The sequence below is a fragment of the Aquarana catesbeiana genome, linkage group LG09 (genome assembly GCF_042186555.1).
Source record: "Aquarana catesbeiana isolate 2022-GZ linkage group LG09, ASM4218655v1, whole genome shotgun sequence".
Taxonomy (NCBI): Eukaryota; Metazoa; Chordata; class Amphibia; order Anura; family Ranidae; genus Aquarana; species Aquarana catesbeiana.
In genome coordinates, this window is record NC_133332.1 from 30,774,226 (window position 1) to 30,795,396 (window position 21,171).

Genomic DNA, 21,171 nt, shown 5'->3' on the forward strand with positions numbered 1-21,171 from the left:
GCGATGTAGACCACGAACCTCGCTATCTATACTACTATAGAGTATATACTATAAAGCAGGGGTCTCCAAACTGTGGCCTGGGGGCCAAGGCCCTTTGCTTGCCTTTATGCGGCCCTTGGGGCACTTTTCCTTCCACTAATACAAGACACTATTTCTCCCACTGACACCAACAATGGGGTAATATACCTGCTACTGATGCCTACAATAGAGAACTATTTCTCTCATTGATGCCAACGATAGGGCACTATTCTTCAAGCAAACACCAACAATGGGGCACTATTATTCCCACTGACACCAACGATGGGGCACTATTACTCAAACTGAAACCGACGGGTCACTATTCCTCAAACTGACATCAACGACGGGGCACTATACCTCCTCTTAATACCAAAGATGCATGGTTTACTCCCACTGACAGCAGTATAACCTACTCCCAATGGCCATAGTCCGGTCCCTAAAGTCTGGAGGACAGTAAACTAGCCCTTTGTTTAGAAAGTTTGGAGACCCCTGCTATAGCGTGTCATTTGAGTGACAGCTCTGAGTCTGCTGGGCTGCTGACATCACATCCAAGATGGCAGCGTCCGGCAGCAGTCTCAGGGCTTTTGAATGTCTACACAAGGAAGGCATTTACAGGTTAAAAAGCATTCATAAAATACATCAAGTGTACATATAATCTTATAGGAAGATTGTTGTGGAAGTGTATGGTCTGGCAACATGGTCTCTTTAACTTTAAGCCAGCGTTAAAGCCTTTGTTAACCCCAAAAAAAAAAAAAGGATCCTGCTCCTTTAAAGCATGTTATATGACACAGTGCTTGTCCTGTTGTCATTTGGCTCCCTGTAACACCTAAAAAACCTGGCTGATCCTGCCAGTTTCTCCCCACCCCTCTGTAAACTGACCACTATGTATTATGGCTGCTGAGCCCTGACACCGTGGTCAGTTTACGTGCCTCTGTCATCTGCAGCCTGCTATCTGCAGCTCTCCTCTCTGCTTCTGTGTCCTCCTTCCCCCTCCCCTTTCTATCTGCTCGTGACAGTGCCGCCCCCCCCCCCCCCCCCCCCCCGCTGCTCTCATAACACTAACCTGTATACACCATCAGCACTGCCTCCTATTGCAGTGTCCCCCCCTCTGTGAATGATTTATAAATATAAATGCTGTAAATACCTCATTTAAGAGCCGAGATTGCGATCACATGACCAGCTAGCTCTCTCCTCCTCTCCTCCAGACTGACGTCAGCAGGGGAATCTCAGCCCCGCCCGCTGCATCTCTCAGAGGAGGAAAGGAGAAAGCTGGCCAGTCATGTGATTGCAATCTCGTCAGTGAAATGAGACATTTTCAGCATTTATTTTTATAAATCACACACACAGGGAGATACTACAATAGGAGGCAATGCTGATGGTGTATACAGGTTAGAGTGGCTTAACAACCACTTTAAAGAAACAAACTGACCTGTATTTGAGCAGTGCATTCTGGGGAATCTGATAATTAGTCATTGGCTTGCGGAAAGAGTAGATCTTCTGTAGAATGAACTCGCGAACTTTAGCCACAGCCTGAAATACAAGATCCATAGCAAAGAGATTTATAATACCAGATAAAAAGAAATTAAGTGCATTGTGCAGCTGCATGCACCCCTTCCCATGCTATACTTTCCTTCATAAAACCTTTCCTTAGCCCCCCATGGTCCCCCTCCCCAACACAACAATCACTGACACCGATACACATCCGTCCTTACCCACCCCACCGTACCTTAATTTGCACATGACTTTTAACCTGCTCTCTCTCTTTCTCTAGTTCCACCCCCCCCCCTTATTTACCAACTTACACACCAACCCTGACATCTTCGATCCTTTAGGCTCCATTCACACTAGCGCAAGTCCAAAGTCGCATGATTTCCAGTGCGACTTTGATGCAACTTTACACTCGATGGATCCAAGTCGCACCAAAGTAGTGCAGGCGCCTTTTCAAAATCGCTGCGACTTTAAGGCGGACCGATCTGAACGGGTGCCGCTGAAAAGAAGCTGCAACTTGTTATGAGACTTGTTCTGTCCAAAGTCGCATGACGTCACACAAGTGTGAACGGTGCCTTAATTGAAAGGTATGTCTTGGAGTATTTGTCCCCCCCAACTCATTTACACAGACACCACTCATTTTTACACGTTCCATCTGCTTTCTTCATTCATTTTGTCAAGCTTTGTGTATGTATGGCTTTATCTGGCCCACTGTCTTCTCCTTCGGTCTCATTCACATGGGCATACTACAATGTACACCCATGTGATGGCAGTGTTTACCTACATGGGGATGCACAAGTGTTCCATGCATCCCTTTGCAAGCAGTCCGATTCATGTCAAATGGGACAAAGCAGCTGCACGGACCTAGCCGCTGCTCCCAATTTGACATTTGGGTTCACACTGTCTGCATTCGAGGCTGTGCACCTGCATGGATGTCAGATTGGGACCAGTGGCTGTGTCTGTGCAACTGCTGCTTCCCAGTTGACATGCACAGGGCTGCATGGAACACCTGTACACCCATGTAAGGGCCATGTTTACCTACACGGGTAGGTAAACATGGCCCTCGCATGGGTGTACTCTATAGTATGCTCGTAAGTGTGAAGTTTTTCCTCTTTTACTGATGGCAGGCGGGGGGAGGAGTGGACTATTACTAACCTTGATCTTCAGTTTTTGCAGAGTATCCTGGACATCGGCACAGGCCTGCGTGTCTTTGAACGCCTGCTCCTTCACATAATTGATCTTATTGTTGAGTTCCTGTAATTGCTCCACAAACTGCTGATCGGTGACAGGAACCTCCAGGATGACACTGTAACACAGAGGTACCAACTGGTGACAAGTCATAACCACACTTACAGCCAGCAAGAACAGAGGAAGTGGCCAGTAAGCAGCACAAACTGCCAAGACCAGAATCAGAGACTTTATTGTTTTATAGCCACTCTACAATCTTTTTGCTGCCCTTCCTTAAAAGATTAACATCCTCTTTCCTCAACTATTTGGGGTTTTGTCTTAGTTTCTTTATTAGCTAGTGGTGCCTTATTATACTATTTTCACCAATTATGGTTCCTCTTGATGTTTTCTAACATAACCTATTTTATTGGCGCTTCTGTAGACGTTTTGCATTGGATATGGATGGATGTCTTTTTGTATCACTTCAGATCTTTTGGTTGTCTTTCACTGTTCAGAAGAGTCTGACTCAAGGTATATGTTTACCATTTTGCATCTATTAAAAGTGTTGGATGGCAGGCTAGTAAATTTTTGGTCGGACAACGGTTTGACGTCAGATTTTCGTATGGTCAGTACACAAATCCGTCACACAAAAGTCAAAAGTACAAACATGCATGCTTGGAATCAATGCTCACCAAACACAAAATTAGCAGAAGGGCCCAAAAGGTTGTGGCAAAGAGCTGAAATTCCTCGTAGTACGTCACTAAGTTTGTGTTTGTGGCACGACAATTGTGTAACGCTAGTATGCAAGATAAAATCCAGGCACACACCCTTTTGACAAAAATCAGATGCTCGGTTGGCCAACAATCGTATCGTGTGTACCAGGCTTTAGTCCATAGGGTTTAATATTGAGTTGGCCCACCCTTTGCAGCTATAACAGCTTCAACTCTTCTGGGAAGGCTGCCCTCAAAGTTTAGGAGTGTGTCTATGGGAATGTTTGACCATTCTTACAGAAGCACATTTGTGAGGTCAAACACTGATGTTGGACATGAAGGCCTGGCTTGCAGTCTCCGCTCTACCATCCTTAAAGTATTCTTTCGGATTGAGGTCAGGACAGTCAAGTTGCTCCACCCCAAACTCGCTCATCCATGTCTTTAAGGTCTGTTTTTTTAACCCCTTCCTGCTGTGGCCTCCTGGCCCTTTAAGAGCTTCTAAATGCCAGAAGGTGGAGGCGGGCATTTGGGTCATGTGACTGCTGTGATTGGCTGTCACACCGGGCACATGATCGTAAGTATGCATCTTGGGCTTTCCATACCCTGTCGATGACTGTGCTGGGAGCACGAAGGGCAAGCGCTCTCAGCACAGAAAAGGGTTTACATGAGGCTGCATATATGTGGCCTCTCAATGTTAAAACCCACCCACCGAGAGGCCGCATATATGTGCCACGTCGGCGGGAAGTGGTTAAACGAAACAAGGCTTCATGTTTGTTCCCTTTAAAAAAATGGAAAATGAATGTAAAACGGAACAGAACTAAACGGAAGATGGATAAACTGATGTAAACTGAATCCATTTTTTCTTACCAAAAACGTGACTGAACAGATGACTCCTGCGTGAAAGGGGCCTAAGTAAATATCCCCTACAGCTTTCTTTGAATGGCACCTGTGCCAAGCAGCTGACCTCGTTTGAGGGACCCACAAACAAGTGGAGTAGTGGTGTCTACTTCAGTGATATCCAGTTTCCAGGGGGATCAGCCAGGTATATCATATACAGTATCTCACAAAAGTAAGTACACCCCTCACATTTTTGTAAATATTATATTCTATCTTTTCATGTGACAACACTGAAGAAATGACACTTTGCTACAATGTAAAGTAGTGAGTGTACAGCTTGTAAAACAGTGTAAATTTGCTGTCCCCTCAAAATAACTAAACATACAGCCATTAATGTCTAAACCACTGGCAACAAAAGTGAGTACACCCCTAAGTGGAAATGTTGAAATTGGGCCCAAAGTGTCAATATTTTGTGTGGCCACCATTATTTTCCAGCACTGCCTTAACCTCCTTGGGCATGGAGTTCACCAGAGCTTCACAGGTTGCCACTGGAGTCCTCTTCCACTCCTCCATGACGACATCACAGAGCTGGTGGATGTTAGAGACCTTGCGCTCCTCCACCTTCCATTTGAGGATACCCCACAGATGCTCAATAGGGTTTAGGTCTGGAGACATGCTTGGCCAGTCCATCACCTTTACCCTCAGCTTCTTTAGCAAGGCAGTGGTCATCTTGGACGTGTGTTTGGGGTCATTATCATGTTGGAATACTTTTCTGCGGCCCAGTCTCCGAAGGGAGGGGATCATGCTCTGCTTCAGTATGTCACAGTACATGTTGGTATTCATGGTTCCCTCAATGAACTGTAGCCCCCCAGTGCCGGCAGCACTCATGCAGCCCCAGACCATGACACTCCCACCACCATGCTTGACTGTAGGCAAGACACACTTCTCTTTGTACTCCTCACCTGGTTGCCACACACGCTTGACACCATGCTTGACACCATCTGAACCAAATAAGTTTATCTTGGTCCCATCAGACCACAGGACATGGTTCCAGTAATCCATGTCCTTAGTCTGCTTGTCTTAGCAAACTGTTTACGGGCTTTCTTGTGCATCATCTGTAGAAGAGGCTTCCTTCTGGAATGACAGCCATGTAAACCAATTTGATGCACTGTGCGGCGTATGGTCTGAGCACTGGCAGGCTGACCCCCCACCCCTTCAACCTCTGCAGCAATACTGGCAGCACTCATATGTCAATTTCCTAAAGACGACCTCTGGATATGACGCTGAGCACATGCATTCAACTTCTTTGGTGGACCATGGCGAAGCCTGTTCTGAGTGGAACCTGTCCTGTTGAACCGCCGTATGATCTTGGCCACCGTGCTGCAGCTCAGTTATAGGGTCTTGGCAATCTTCTTATAGCCTAGGCCATCTTTATGTAGAGCAAGATTTTTTTTCTTCAGATCCTCAGTGAGTTCTTTGCCATGGGTTATCATGTTGAACTTCCAGTGATCAGTATAAGAGAGAGAGAGCGATAACACCAAATTAGCACACCTGCTCCCCATTCACACCTGAGACCTTGTAACACTAGCGAGTCACATGACACCGGGGAAGGGAAAATGGCTAATTAGGCCCAATTTGGATATTTTCACTTAGGGGTGTACTCACTTTTGTTGCCAGTGGTTTAGACATTAATGGCTGTGTATTGTTATTTTGAGGGGACAGCAAATTTACACTGTTATACAATCTGTACACTCACTACTTTACATTGTAGCAAAGTGTCATTTCTTCAGTGTTGTCACATGAAAAGATATAATAAAATATTTACAAAAATGTGAGGGGTGTACTCACTTTTGTGAGATACTGTACATAGTTACGTTGTACATTGGTCCAAGCTGGGCTCGTGTACCTATGTATAACATGCCGATGCCTGGAATTATTCTTTAATTGTGCAAACCGTAAAAAAGGTTCACTTCAAGTCATTTTGTGGTCCGTCCATGTATTGTTTCTTGTTGTTATAAGGACCTTTTTCAAGTCGGTAATCATTGTTGTCAGTAATAAAGCAATGGGATGATATACACTTAATGTTTTCTAAATCCATGGCCATTTTAGAAGCTGGTTTTGTGTTGGCACTACAGGCAACACCACAGCAAGATATGACTACACACACACACACATGGTCTCCTGCCGTTTCTCCTTTTCTTACTTTATCATGTTGTTGGGAATGATAAGTTCATCCACCAGTTCGCTCAGCTCGCTCCTGACGGTCTGACGGTTTTTCAGCTTGATGTTCATGGCCAGAGACATCTCCTGCAAGGAATGGATCTCTGAGCTGATAGAGCTCAGGTCCGACTGGAATCCACCCAGCATCTGGCCCATTCTCTGCAAACACAAAAACAGCAACATTCACAGACACCAGGGAAAAGGAAAATGGTGCAATATTAAAAAACAAGTGGAATCAGGTGGGCTGGCAAAGGAAATACAGTCTTTTTTAGGGTTGCACTGATACTAGTATCTATATTGGTGCAGATATCGAGCATTTGCACAAGTATTTGTACTCGTGCAAATGCTCTGATGCCTAATCCGATACCCGGGCAGTTGGGGATGATTGGTGCGGCGGATGGGGGCAGTTACAAGCACCAATCTCCCTGTATAGATTTCAATAAAGCAGCAGACAGCAGCTTCTCCTCCTCTCCCTCCCACGGCTTTCAGCGGCTTTATTGAAATCTATACAGGGAGATTGTTGCTTGTAACTTCCCCCACCGTTGCACCAATCATCCCTGACTGTCCCCTGTGTCCTCCTCAGGTCCCCCTCCGTTTCCTCCTCTGTGCCCCATAAGGTCACCCTCCATGTCCTCCTCTGCTCCCCTGCCCCCTCTGTCCTCCTCCAGTCCCCCCCTGCCCCAGATCTGTCAGGATGGAGAGCGGAGGAAGGAGCCGGTAAATATGTCATTTACCAGCTCCTTCCTTTTCCGAACGCACAGAGTCAGTGATCACTGACTCTGTCCATTCATACCTGAGCATCATAAACTGTGATTACGATGCTTCAGTTTGTGAATGGAAAGGAGCCTCTGTCTCCTGTCCATTCATCTTCAATGCAGCTGAGGCTGCAGAGAAAGGGACTGGAAAATCTGTGTGCTCAGTCCCTTTCCCTGTCTCAAAGCCCCCTTCCCTCCCAACAGGGTTGATAAAAAAAATTTAAAAAAGAAAAGGAAAAATTGAAAAAAATAAATATTTAAAAGTAAAATTGTAAAAATAATAAAAAAACAAAAAACTAAACACTGACGCCATCCGTCCACCCACCACCCCCCTCACAAAAATAGAAAGCATTGTAAAAAAATATGTTAAAAAAAATATAAATGCAAAGGGAAAAAGACTTACATTCCTCCTTCTCGGAGGCCCAGTGGATGCAAGCCCTACAATACTCATACATGATAACACACTGCATTAACCACTGGGAGCTAGCCCAAAAAAAACAGGTGGTATCTTACCCCTTATAGACTGGCCAAGTTTTATCCTGCTCAGTCCTCTCTCTACTGGAGAGAATGTGGGCAAGTGGGTACTATTATTCATATTCTATGGACATGTAAGAATATATCCAGTTTTTGGCACCAGACATTCCAATTAATTTCCAGACTCACTGGGTTATTAATATCACCAGATCCAGCCATAGCGATTTTGAACTTAGGTGTCGAAAGAATCGCCATTCAATAATATAATGTTATCCTTCAAATCTTGCTGGCGGCTAAGTCGCTGATCACCAAAATGTGGCGCAAAATTTTGGCGCCCAACATATCAGAACTCATAGCCATAGTCAACCTTCATTTTATATATATATATATATATATATATATATATATATATATATATATATATATATATATATATATATATATATATATATATATATATATATATATATATGGCAAAATTTTGACAATTTTATTTTTGACAATATTTATATATAAAAAAAAAAAAAAAAGGCACAGTCCACGCCTCATCAGTGCTGCATATTAGTGCCACTGTCACATGACATTAGACATTACAAAAAAGTAACAGTAATCGGTATCAGTGAGTACTTGAAAAAAAAGTATCAGTCAGTACTCGGTCTTAAAAAAGTGGTATCAGTGCAACCCTAGTCCTTTTCTTTCCCCTCAGAGCTTATATGTCAGGCCAAAAAGTATCACACACCATTTAAGTGACCCTCTGCCAGGCAGGAGAGTGCAGACAGGGGAGGGTAAAGCTTACGGAGGACCTACAGAGCCTATGAGAGGTGAGCTTACCTCTAGGATGGCATCACAGGCGATAATTTGATTGTGGAGAGAAGCAATGTTCTGACTCTGTTCTATATCTGCAATGCATTGAGGAATATACACATCTGTGGAGCAATCAGCTACAGAGGATGAAAAATGGGTGTTTTTGATTGTGCAACTAAACCAATATGTGCAGGGGAATTCTTGCTGCAAGTATGTCACATTCAGCAAGTGATTTTTGGTAAGGCCAGGTATTGGTAATACCTTAGGGCTGCATTGTATGCCCACCATAATGCTGGCCATACCAAAGAGAAAAAGAGAAAGGGGCAACACCATGCCTTAACCTTTAGAAACTGTTGTCATTTTTTTTTTTTTAAGTTATTAGTCCAATAGCCATATCTGGATATTTATGGCTTATTCAGCAAGAGAGCAGTAGGTAGTGCAGGGGATGCTGAGAGGAGTCAGAAGACTCACTATGGAGAAGGTTCAGAACAACTGTCAGATTTTTACAACTGTCTGTGACTACACTGGTGGAAATTTTCACTTACTTCCTGTCCCTTTGACAAACTATCACTGGGACAGCAAGTGATGGAAAAATCCCTCCAATAAGAGATGGGACAGGGGTTCTAACACCATATCCACACAATCCATACCTGAAAAAAGTGCTGGTTTTAGATACACTTTAATGGACTAAGTTTAAAGAACTATCACCAAAAGAAAAGTAAGCATGTTAAATCCTCCAGGGGATCATTTGCACATAGCACTTGTTCCCATTAAAATCTGAGCAGTGGAAGTTAAATGAAATAAATCTTTAATTTCTGCCATTGCTGGCTGTAGCTACAACCCCCCATCTCCCCACTTCCAAAGCATAAATATTAGTGTGGGATTTACAGCTGGCACTGAGCCCAAACTGTCAGCTTGTGCAACCAGCTACTACACTTGTCCAAGACAGCCTGATGTAGTACCTGGCCTGTGCTGTTGTCAGCTTGTGTTTTTGTGAATGAAAGCACTCTTCTCTAGCTGCAATCATTCAGCACGCAAGCTGACAGTTTCCACTCTCTCTGTGCCCTGAATAGCAGGCTGCAGCTCCTGGCCCAGGACACATCGAGGTGAGGAGACAACACTGCAATGCTCTACCTGGCAGCTTGGGGGGGGGGTATTGTTGGGGCTGTGCAGGCTCTGTGTGCACTGCCTGTCATGCCCCTTCTCCTCCTGAGCTGCGGCTCAGAAATCAATCTCTGCTCGGTGATGCGGTCAGCTAGCTACACAGGTGAATTGGGCTAGTTATCTGACAATACAGCTCAGCAAGCCCTGCATGGATTTATGCCGCGTACACATGGGCGGACTTTTCGACCGGACTGGTCCGACAGACTTTCCAGTGGACTTTCGACAGACTTCCGACGGACTTTTTAACGAACGGACTTGCCTACACACGATCAGCCAGTAGCCAATAGCTGCCAATAGCTGCCCTAGCGTCGGTTTTTGTCCGTCGGACTAGCATACAGACGAGCGGATTTCTGGGTCCGGCGGAGTTACGACGTAAAGATTTGAAACATGTTCCAAATCTAAAGTCCGTCAGATTTGCAGCTGGAAAAGTCCGCTGAAGGTGCTATGTGCACAGCATCTTTTGTGGGCCTTAATAACACATATAAAAAAAAAAAACCTTTTCATTATTATCCATTACACCACCTGCTAAACAAATCGCTGTGCTGGGAACAAATCCATTCCTATGCTTGCCTCATTATCTTGTAAGGTCCAAAAAGAGTAAGGCTGGGTTCACACTCATGCGAATTGGATGTGGGTTTCCCTGCATCCAATTTGCATGACAGGAGAGTGTAACTGGCTCTCAATGGAGGCGGTTTACACATCTCTGGAGCAGCCACGGAGAACACAACAGAAGGGTTATGTGCGTCTTTGACTCCGTTTCAGGTCTGAATTCAGGAAAAAAATTTGGGCCCGATTCGCCCCTGAAACGGTGAACAGGGACACACCAGACCCTCTGCTGCGAGACATTCTGCACATAGTGTGAACCCAAAACCCTTTAATGGGATGAGGTTAATCCTGGCCAGTGCTGGAAGGATACAGTCTTTGATGGACACATGCTCAATCTGTTGCAGCTCCATTTCAACTTGTTTGGAGTATTGTCTGAGATCAACACCCTGCAAAAGATAAAAAGAGAGATAACTATTTATGCCGACTATGTAAAGTGGAACTCCAGGCAAAACATACTTTATACACAGGGACAGATTTTGATTTCTGGTATTGTCCCCACAGGGGGAACATAAACTCTAATTTCCCGTCTCAGTAACAGTGGTCACAAAACAGGAAGTGAGGGGTGATCTCTACCATGAGAACGCAGGCAGCAATGAAAACTAGGATTTTCATACTCACTGTAAAATCCATTGAGGGACATAGCTTGATAAAAGGCAACCTAGGTAACCCTTCTTCCATTCAAATCCCCTAACTGCCCCTCCTCAAAAACAAAGAGTACTAGAATGTAATAAAGAGGACTGAAGAATTCTGTTGGGTGGACTCTACTGACAGGTGAGGCTGGGTTCACACTAGTGCGAATTGGATGGGGATTTTCCAGCATCCAATTCGCATGACAGGAGATTGTGATTGGCTCAGTAGTAGTAGAGTGGATTGCACAGGAGTCCTCTGCGTCTTTGGTTCCTTTTTTAGGTCCCGAATTCAGGCAAAAATTTGGGACTGATTCGTCCCTGAAACAGAGAACAGGAACGTACCGGACCAATGGCGTCAGCCGCATCCGTCTGCAGTGTGAACCCAGCCTTAGAAGGGGGAGGTGGATATTTGAAGGTATATGAGGGGGGAACGGGATGGGGTGTTTATTCCTGGGATCTGTTTATTAGGGGTATAGTTTTGCACACTTGACGGACCTGAAGGGGATGATATTGATTTTTTCGGATTCTGTTTTTTCTTTTTTTTGGTTATACGTTGAAAGGTTACGGCTGGTCGGATTATTATTTTTTTTTTTTTCGGGGAGGGGGTAGGGACTAAAATGGAAAAATGGTAATTACCAGGCTCTCTGTGGTGCACTGTTAGTTCGCAGTAGGGACTGCAGGAGTACAATTGGTGCTTATATATTTTGTACACACTGTGTTTCGATAAATGTACACGGAGTTCCGGGTATCAATGTACTTTTATGGATCTTTTCATGCACAGTTTTACTACTGTATGTAACCCTAATTGTCTGGTAATAATAAAAACATTTTCAAAAAAAAAAAAAAAAAAGAAGAAGAAGAGGACTGAAGTATGTTTGATGCAAAATATGAAATTATTGATGCCCCCCGCTGAGACCACCGCCTGTGGAAGGGAATTCCACATCCTTACCGCTCTTATGCCCCATACACACGGTCGGACTTTGTTCGGACATTCCGACAACAAAATCCTAGGATTTTTTCCGACGGATGTTGGCTCAAACTTGTCTTGCATACACACGGTCACACAAAGTTGTCGGAAAATCCGATCGTTCTAAACGCGGTGACGTAAAACACGTACGTCGGGACTATAAACGGGGCAGTGGCCAATAGCTTTCATCTCTTTATTTATTCTGAGCATGCGTGGCACTTTGTCCGTCGGATTTGTGTACACACGATCGGAAATTCCGACAACGGATTTTGGTGTCGGAAAATTTTATAGCCTGCTCTCAAACTTTGTGTCAGAAAATCCGATGGAAAATGTGTGATGGAGCCCACACACGGTCGGAATTTCCGACAACAAGATCCTATCACACATTTTCTGTCGGAAAATCCGACCGTGTATACGGGGCATTACAGTAAAGAACCCTCTACTTAGTTTAAGGTTAAACCTCTTTTCTTCTAATTTTAATGAGTGGCCACGAGTCTTGGTAAACTTCCTTCTGCTAAAAAGCTTTATCCCTATTGTGGGGTCACCAGTATGGTTTTTATATATTTCTTCCGGCAAACATTTAAAAAAGATGATCTCCCACGAAGCCTAGGCGTAACAAGGCCTTTTTACACACTTGCTTCACCGACCAGCACTTAAAGTGTTTGTAAAGGCTCGCCTTTTTTTTCTATAAAAATAACAAACATGTTATAATTACCTGCTCTGCTGCAGTGGATTTGCACAGAGCAACCCAGATCCTCCTCTTCTCGAGTCCCTCTTCTGTGATCCTGGCCTCTGGCTCCTGTTGAGTGCCCCAACAGCAAGCAGCTTGCTATGGGCCTGTTTCGTCAGATTAGGCGACCCGTCAGAATTTGTAATGGAAGTGACGTTCTGTCGCCGCCATCTTGCTACACCCCGCACTCCTCCACAGTAAGGATACACTGAGAAGGGGGCAAGCGGACATCTTGTTACACCCACTGGAGTTTAGCTTTTCACACTTATTTTTAACAGATATGGTGAAATACAGTATATATAAATCCGACGGACTGTTTAGATGTTGAATTTTAAAAGCAGCGGCAAACCTGCTCATCTCACAGGTTTGTTAGTCTGACAGAACACCACAGATTTTATAATTCAACGTGTAAACAGTAAGTTGGGTTTCTAAATACTGAATTTCACTATGTAAGCTGAGTTTACTGTTAAAAATAACTGTGTAATGCAAAACTCCGGCAGGTGTAAGAAGATGTCCACTTGCCCCCTTCTCAGTGTATCCTTACTGTGGACAAGTGCGGGGTATAGCAAGATGGTGGCGCCGGAACGTCACTTCCGTTTCAAAATCTGAAGGGTCGCCTAATCTGATGAAACAGGGGCACCTGAGCTCAGTCACAGCTCCCTGTGTCCATTCAGACATGGGGCCCCGCCCCTCTCTCTCCTAATTGGTTAGTTGATTTTTACTGTGCTTCAGCCAATCAGGGAGGGAGAATCTCAGATGGCAAATACTGCAGCTGCTGACTTTTAAAATATGGACTCTTACCTGTCCAGGGCGCCCGCGATGTTGACACCCGAAGCCGATCTGTCCTTCGGCTCTCAGGTGGAGGCGCTGCCATCTTCACTAAGGGAATCAGGAAGTGAAGCCTTGCAGCTTCACAGCCTGGTTCCCTACTGCGCATGCGCGAGTTGCGCTGCGCAATCCCACAGGACCCTGCTATCTTCTGGGACCTGTGTGTCTCCCAGAAGACAGCGGGGGAAGGGGACGGATGAGGCACCGGATATGGCATAGATATCCACGGGTACCCGCGAATATCTATGCCCGGAGGTGGGGGCAAATACCTGGATTATACAGGTATCCGCTCCCCCCTGAAAGGTGCCAAATGTGACACCAGAGAGGGGGAGGATTCCGAAAAGCGGAAGTTCCATTTTTGGGTGGAACTCCGCTTTAAGATAAAAAACCTTCTGTCTTTACAATCACTTTGAGCCAAAGTTTCCTGTGGATTTGGATAGAAGAAAGTGTTTTCTTGGTTGCTTATAATCAAGTTGTGTACCTCTATAAAAGATAAACCTTTTTTTTTTTTTTTTAAAGCTGTGTGGGGTCAGATTCTCTGTAGGATTTTTATTGCTCCCTGCATCACTATTAGTGAGATTCTTCCTATTTCCTGTCTCTGTGACACCGGACACTGATGTTCAGTACTGTCCCAACTTTATTTAAATATTTGGCTGCAATTATTCTTCAAAATATCTTTGGCTGCACAGCACTATATTTGCTTAATTTGTTTTCAGCATCACGGTTCCTTTCTGTTACACACTCACCGTCTTCAAAGCTTCCTGGACAAGAGCATCTTCCAGATTCTCCTGAATGTGAACTGAAGAGAGAGAGACACAAAGTCAGAGGGCAATCAGAGAAGGACAGACAGAAGATGGAGAAATGAGACATGGAAAGAACCAATGGGAGAGGTGACAGGAAGTGGAATGGGCCTATCGAAAGCTGAAGTTTAACTACTTGACCTCCAGAAGGTTTTACCCCCTTGGAGCGTAAGACATTTCCGTACAAGAGAGGAGCCGGTACAACTGTGCAAGGCTGAATGGAGGGTCGGAGTTCAGCTTGAGACATTTTCACTGACACGGGAAATCCCAATTCTGACAGTTTTGTCTATTTACTAGCCACTTGACCTCTGGAAGATTTACCCCCCTCCATGACCAGGCTATTTTTTGCGATACGGAACCGTGTTACTTAAACTGACAATTGCGCGTTTTTTTTTTTTTTCCGCTATAAACAAAAAAAAAAAAAGACTTTCTGCTATAAAACATATCCAATTAAAAAAATGTTAAAATCTGATTTCTTTGTAAATTCAGGCTATGTATTCTGCTACATATTTTTTGGTAAAGAAAATCTCAATAAGCGTATATATTGATTAGTTTGCACAAAAGTTATAGCGTCTACAAACTATGGGATATATACTGGAATTTTTATTTATTTTTATACTAGTAATGGCGGCGATCAGTGACTTAAAGCAGAAAAGCGGTATTTTGGCGGACAATCTGACAGTTTGTGGGAACCAGTGACACTAATACAGTGATCAGTGCTAAAAATATGCACTGACACCGTACTGATGACACTGGCTGCGAAGGCGTTAAAGCGGAGTTCCACTCAAAAGTGGAACTTCCGCTTATCTCCCCCCCCCCTTCGTGCCACATTTGGCACCTTTCGGGGGGGGTTGGGGACGGGTAACTGTTTTTGACAAGTACCATTCCCCACTTCTGTAGACGGCGCTGTCTCTCATAAGTTGGGCCCCCCTTAGAAAGCGCAGCCCGCTTCGCGCACGTGCAGTAGGGAACCGGCTGTGAAGTCGAAAGGCTTTACTGCCAGTTTGCCTTACCAGGAATGGGGGCGGCTGCACCCGTCAGCCGACCCGAAGATCGGCTGAGGTGCCGACATCGCGGGCTCCCTGGACAGGTAAGTGTCCATATATTAAAAGTCAGCAGCTGCAGTATTCGTAGCTGCTGACTTAAAATGTTTTCAGGGGGGCTGGAGCTCCTCTTTAACCACTTCAATACCAGGCACTTAGACACCTTCCCACCCAGGCCAATTTTCAGCTTTCAGCGCTGTCGCAATTTGAATGACAATTGCGCGGTCATGCTACACTGTACCCAAACAAATTTTTTATCATTTTGTTCCCACAAATAGAGCTTTCTTTTGGTGGTATTTGATCACCTCTGCGGTTTTTATTTTTTGCGCAACAAATAAAAAAAGACCAAAAATTTTGAAAAAAAACAAGTTTTTCTTTGTTTCTGTTAAAACTTTTTGTAAATAAGTACGTTTTCTTCTTCAATGACGGGCACTGATATGGCTGCACTGACGGGCACTGATACAGCGGCACTGATGGGCACCGATGAGATGGCACCAATGAGGTGGCACTGATGAGGTGGCATTGACGGGCACTGATGATGGGCACTGATAGGCGGCACTGATAGGTGGCACTGATGGGCACTCATAGGCGGCACTGATGGGCACTCATAGGTGGCATTGATGGGCACTCGTAGTTGACATTGATGGTTACTTATGGGTGGCACTGATAGTTGGTACAGATGGGCACGGATGGGCACTGATAGATGGGCACTGACAGGTGGCACGAATGGACACTGATGGGTGGCACTGATGACACTGCTTGTTTGCAGTGATTCCCCTAAGGATGGCATTGCTGGGCATCACTGCAACATAATGGTGCCAATCAGTGCCCATTTGTGGGCACTGATTGGCACAGATTTGGCACACTGGGCACATGTGGATGGCCATGGGGTACATACCTGGCCATCCACATGTTGCCCCTTGCCTGGTGGTCCTAGTGGCGATCCCTGGTGGTCCAGTGTGGTGATCTGCGGGGGGGCTGCGCTGATAAACAATCAGCGCAGACCCCTGCCAGGAGAGCCGCCGATCGGCTCTCCTCTACTCGCGTCTGTCAGACGCGAGTGAGGAAGAGCCGATCAACGGCTCTTCCTATTGACAGTGTGATCAGCCGTGATTGGACACGGCTGATCACGTGGTAAAGAGCCTCTGCCGGAGGCTCTTTACCAAGATCGTTGTAGCGGTGTGTCAGACTGACACACCGATCCACCGATCGCCGCGATGCGCGCCCCCGGGGGGCGCGCTGCGGCATGTTATCCTGCTGGACGTCATTTGACATCCAGTCAGGATAACAGAAACACTTCCCGGATGTTTCCCATGAGGCATTGCAAGGTTGGCAGTTACAATTACTCCCAGAGGCATGATGGGACTTGTAGTTCTGCAACAGCTGGAGGGAACCAGGTTGCCTACCCCTGATCTAGGGTGATCAAATGGTCAAATGTGTGCCTAACCAGTGTTTATGTGTACTGTGTGCTGCTTTCACCAAGGGATGTGCTGAATTATATCCCCTGCTTTGCATGGAAACAAAATCAAGCACATCCCCGCTGACAGGACGGAGCTCTGCCCAGTGTGTCGCCTTGCCGATCAGCGGGTCCCGGCGGACATTTATTGGCTGGCACCCGCTGATCAGCTTCTGCTATGACTCCAGCGGCTTGCCCCCTACCCGGAAGAGCAGAATCACGGAGCAGCCGGCCCGCACTGTCGCAGTATGTACAGTGCATGGACAGCAAGTGGCTAGAAAGGGGTAAACAGAGAAATGACCTCTGTCTGATCTCTGATATCTAGAGTTAGGAAATGGATCTGTATACAGAGAACGCAGCTTGTCTGCATTGTTCTCCTTTCTGTGTCTCCCTCCTTCTTAACCCCATTATTTAACCACTTGTCGACCGGCTCACGTTGATATACGTTGGCAAAGTGGCACGTTCCCGCGAAACCCCGTATGAGTACGTTGTCCCCTTTAAGGCCCATAGCAGGCACGTGTGCCCGCTGCACGGCGGGGGACCCGATGCGCGTGGCTGGCAGGCATGATCACCGCCAGCCACCCGCGAGAGAGCCAGCATGGGGATTTGTGTGTGTAAACACACAAATCCCTGTTCTGTCTGGGGAGGAAATACAGATCGTCTGTTCCTACTAAGTAGGAACAACGATCTGGCTCCTGCTCTAGTCAGTCACATCCCCTCACAGTTAGAACACGCCTAGGGAACACATTAAACCCCTTGATCCCCCCCTAGGGTTCCCTACCTGTGACATTTACACAGTAATCAGTGCATTTTTATAGCACTGATCGCTGTATAACTGTCAATGGTCCCAAAAATGTGTCAAAAGTATCCGATCTGTCTGCCGCAATGTCGCAGTACTGCTAAAAAATTGCAGATCACCGCCATTACTAGTAAAAAAAAAAATAATAATAATAATTTAAAAAATGCCATAAAAATCCCAAAAATCTTTCCCATAGTTTGTAGATGCTGTAACTTTTGCTCAAACCAATCAATATGCGCTTATTGCGACTTTTTTAAACAAAAGTATGTGTTATATATATATATATATATATATATATATATATCTCAATAGATATATATATATAGAGAGAGAGAGAGAGAGAGAGAGAGGCCTAAACTGATGGAGAAATTTGTTTAAAAACATTTTTGGGGATATTTATTATAGCAAAAAATTTAAAAAAAATATATATTTTTTTTTTTTCAAAATTGTCGCTCTTTTTTTGTTTGAAGTGCAAAAAAAAAAAACCTGCAGAGGTGATCAAATACCACCAAAAGAAAGCTCTATTTGTGGGGAAAAAAGGACGCAAATTGCGTTAGGGTACAGAGTTGCATGACCGCGCAATTGTTAGTTAAAGCAACGCAGTGCCAAATTGTAAAAAGCGCTCTGGTCAGATAGGGGGTAAAATCTTCCGGGGCTGAAGCGGTTAACATATACATGACAAGGGACAGATAGAAGTGGGGAAGACTGTGTGAGAGTCTGAGAAATCAAATATTTACTGCTGACTGTGTCCAGAGTGATGTCATCGGAGGTGAGGTCCAGGTCCCCGAGGTTCAGGGTTAAGTCATCCATCTGCAATAAAGGATATACAATAGGAATAATTATACTGATATTACACACATTGTACTAGACTTATATAAAAACACCGCACTGAGTACATATTACGGCACTCCCGGAGAATAGTCAGAGATTGTTGATTGGGCTCCCCTTCAATGCATAATTGTTACCAGTAATAATAAACCCAAAAGCAAACATTTATTATATTCATTCTTAGGTGTGGCGGCTGCATTTGTTTTCTTTTTTTAGGCTTCCTCTTCTTTATTTTCACCTGGTGATCCTGCCAGTAACTGTACAAAAAGTGGCCACCACCCCAACCTATAACTGGCCTTTGCAGCAAGGTGCACATGGAAGGGCAATGCACATCACAAACAAACAAGGATTTCCCAGCATACTTACCAACCAGCCTGCAAACCAAGCAAACTGACCCCGTCTAACAATTCTGAATTGCTAGACAGGGTCAATTTTTTTTTTTTTTTGCAGGCTGGGAAGTGTGCTGTGAAATCCTTGTTTGTTTGTGCTGATCCAGCCAGTAAGTCTGTTGTTCTTCAAAAGAACAAGCTCTCTTGCAGATGTAGCAGTTACAGGGATGAGACCAATCGTTTAACACTGACAGGAATGCTGACAACAATCAGCTTTCATTTATTTAAAACCTTTATCCCAAAAGGAAAAAAAATGTTTTGTTTTTTTTCCCCTTCCTGTCACCTTTTCGACAAAAAAAAACAAAACATACTCACACGCCCAGCAAATCCAGCGTTGCTTTGTGCTTTGTAGTAACCCACCATGTCGCTGCTTACCAGGTCCCACATTGCCATTTTTCTATCTTTTGTCATCTGGGGGCCGGCTGTCTCTTTTTGGTTCTGGCAGCCAACCCCTGATGGTGCACACATGCCACCATTTTCTTCTATGGCATCATCAGGAGCTGGCTGCTTCTTCCTGGTTCTTGTAGCCACCCCCTGATGACGTGCATGTGCCTCCATCTTCTTCTAGGACATCATCAGGAGCTGGCTGTCTCTTCCTGGTTCTTGTAGCTACCCCCTGATGATGTGCGTGCACCTCCATCTTCTTCTATGACATCACCGGGAGCTGGCTGTCTCCTATTGATTCTTGTAGCCAGCCCCCTGATGATGGGCATGTGCCTCCATCTTCTTCTATGATGTCACTGGCTGTCTCTACTTTATTCCAGCAGCCAACCCCTGATGATGTGCATGTGCCATCTTCTGCTATTACATCATCAGGAGCTGGCTGTCTCTTCCTGGTTCTTGTAGCCACTACCCTGATGATATGCATGTACCTCCATCTTCTTCTAGGACATCATCAGGAGCTGGCTGTCTCTTCCTGGATCTTGTAGCCACCCCCCTGATGATGTGCATGTACCTCCATCTTCTTCTAGGACATCCCCGGGAGCTGGCTGTCTCCTATTGATTCTTGTTGCCAGCCCCCTGATGATAGGCATGTGCCTTCATCTTCTTCTATGATGGCACTGGCTCTCTATACTTTATTCCAGCAGCCAACCCCTGATGATGTGCATGTGCCATCTTCTGCTATTACATCATCAGGAGCTGGCTGTCTCTTCCTGAATCTTGTAGCCACCCCCCTGATGACGTGTATGTGCCTCCATCTTCTTCTAGGACATCATCAGGAGCTGGCTGTGTCTTCCTGATACTTGTAGCCAGACTCCTGATGGTGTGCATGTGCCGCCATCTTCTTCTAGGACATCATCAGGAGCTGGCTGTCTCTTCCTGGATCTTGTAGCCACCCCCCTGATGACATGCATGTGCCGCCATCTTTTTCGAGGATATCATAAGGAGCTGGCTGTCTCTTCCTGGATCTTGTAGCCACCCCCCTGATGACATGCATGTGCCACCATCTTCTTCTAGGACATCATCGGGAGCTGGCTGTCTCTTCCTGGATCTTGTAGCCACCCCCTGATGACATGCATGTGCCGCCATCTTCTTCTAGGATATCATCAGGAGCTGGCTGTGTCTTCCTGGTTCTTGTAGCCACCCCCTGATGACATGCATGTGCCGCCATCTTCTTCTAGGACATAATCAGGATCTGACTGTCTCTTCCTGGATCTTGTAGCCACACCCCTGATGACATGCATGTGCCACCATCTTCTTCTAGGACATCATCGGGAGCTGGCTACCTCTCCCTGGATCTTGTAGCCACACCCCTGATGACATGCAGTAACACATGCACTTTAGAGTACCTCAAGGCTCTCTGGGGTGCATGTAATTACCTACAAGAGAGGGAAGGACGGGGGGGGTCCCTCAAATTTTTTAAAAAAAAGTGTCCAATTGTGTAGAGGGTGTGGAGGTTGGTAGGAGTGAAGTGACAGAAAGTGGGTGGGGAGGGTCCTCTTTAAAGGGGCAGTCCACCCTAAAACTGACCCCGGAAACTCCAGCACTTCGATGGTGTGATGTCCTTTCCTATGCTCCCATCTCTTACTACCTATAGGAGGCTTCCAGCTCTCCCTCTGACCTACATTTTCACCTACGGAACCTTACAGGGGATACAGCAGAAGAAGTGAGACTTGGTGGTGGGGTAGCTGGATGAAAGGAGAGCTCACTGTTGCATGTATAAAGGGATAGAAGAAGGTAGGAGATGTCACAGCCTGCCTGTGTCCATCCATCACTACAAAGTAAGTTTTTTGCTGGACATAAATCAGGAGGACAGAACACAACACATGAGATGCACAGGCAACAGAGCAGACACAGGGCTGCACAGTATTTCCAGCACACAAGCAGCAGGTGTTCCCATCCCCCTCACCTCAGCCATCTCCTCTCTGGTCCCCCAGACACATCAGCCACTCAGCTTCCGCCTCTACTTCCGGGTTCTGGACTACAACCCCCAGAATCCCCTGTCCGGGGCGGAAATG

The 21,171-nt window shown here is 45.5% G+C and overlaps 1 protein-coding gene across 1 annotated transcript in view; it reads right to left on the reverse strand.

The window, feature by feature from the left end:
• The window catches only part of VPS52 (VPS52 subunit of GARP complex), a gene marked incomplete in the record, with an annotated part of 44,402 nt that extends 23,233 nt beyond the window's left edge, over positions 1–21,169 (reverse strand). The window contains 8 exon segments of the mRNA XM_073598200.1: positions 1,448–1,548; positions 2,662–2,812; positions 6,424–6,599; positions 8,501–8,568; positions 10,554–10,629; positions 14,144–14,196; positions 18,233–18,305; positions 21,063–21,169. Coding sequence (XP_073454301.1) covers positions 1,448–1,548; positions 2,662–2,812; positions 6,424–6,599; positions 8,501–8,568; positions 10,554–10,629; positions 14,144–14,196; positions 18,233–18,305; positions 21,063–21,071 — 707 coding nt within the window.
• Between the last annotated feature and the right edge of the window lie 2 nt (positions 21,170–21,171).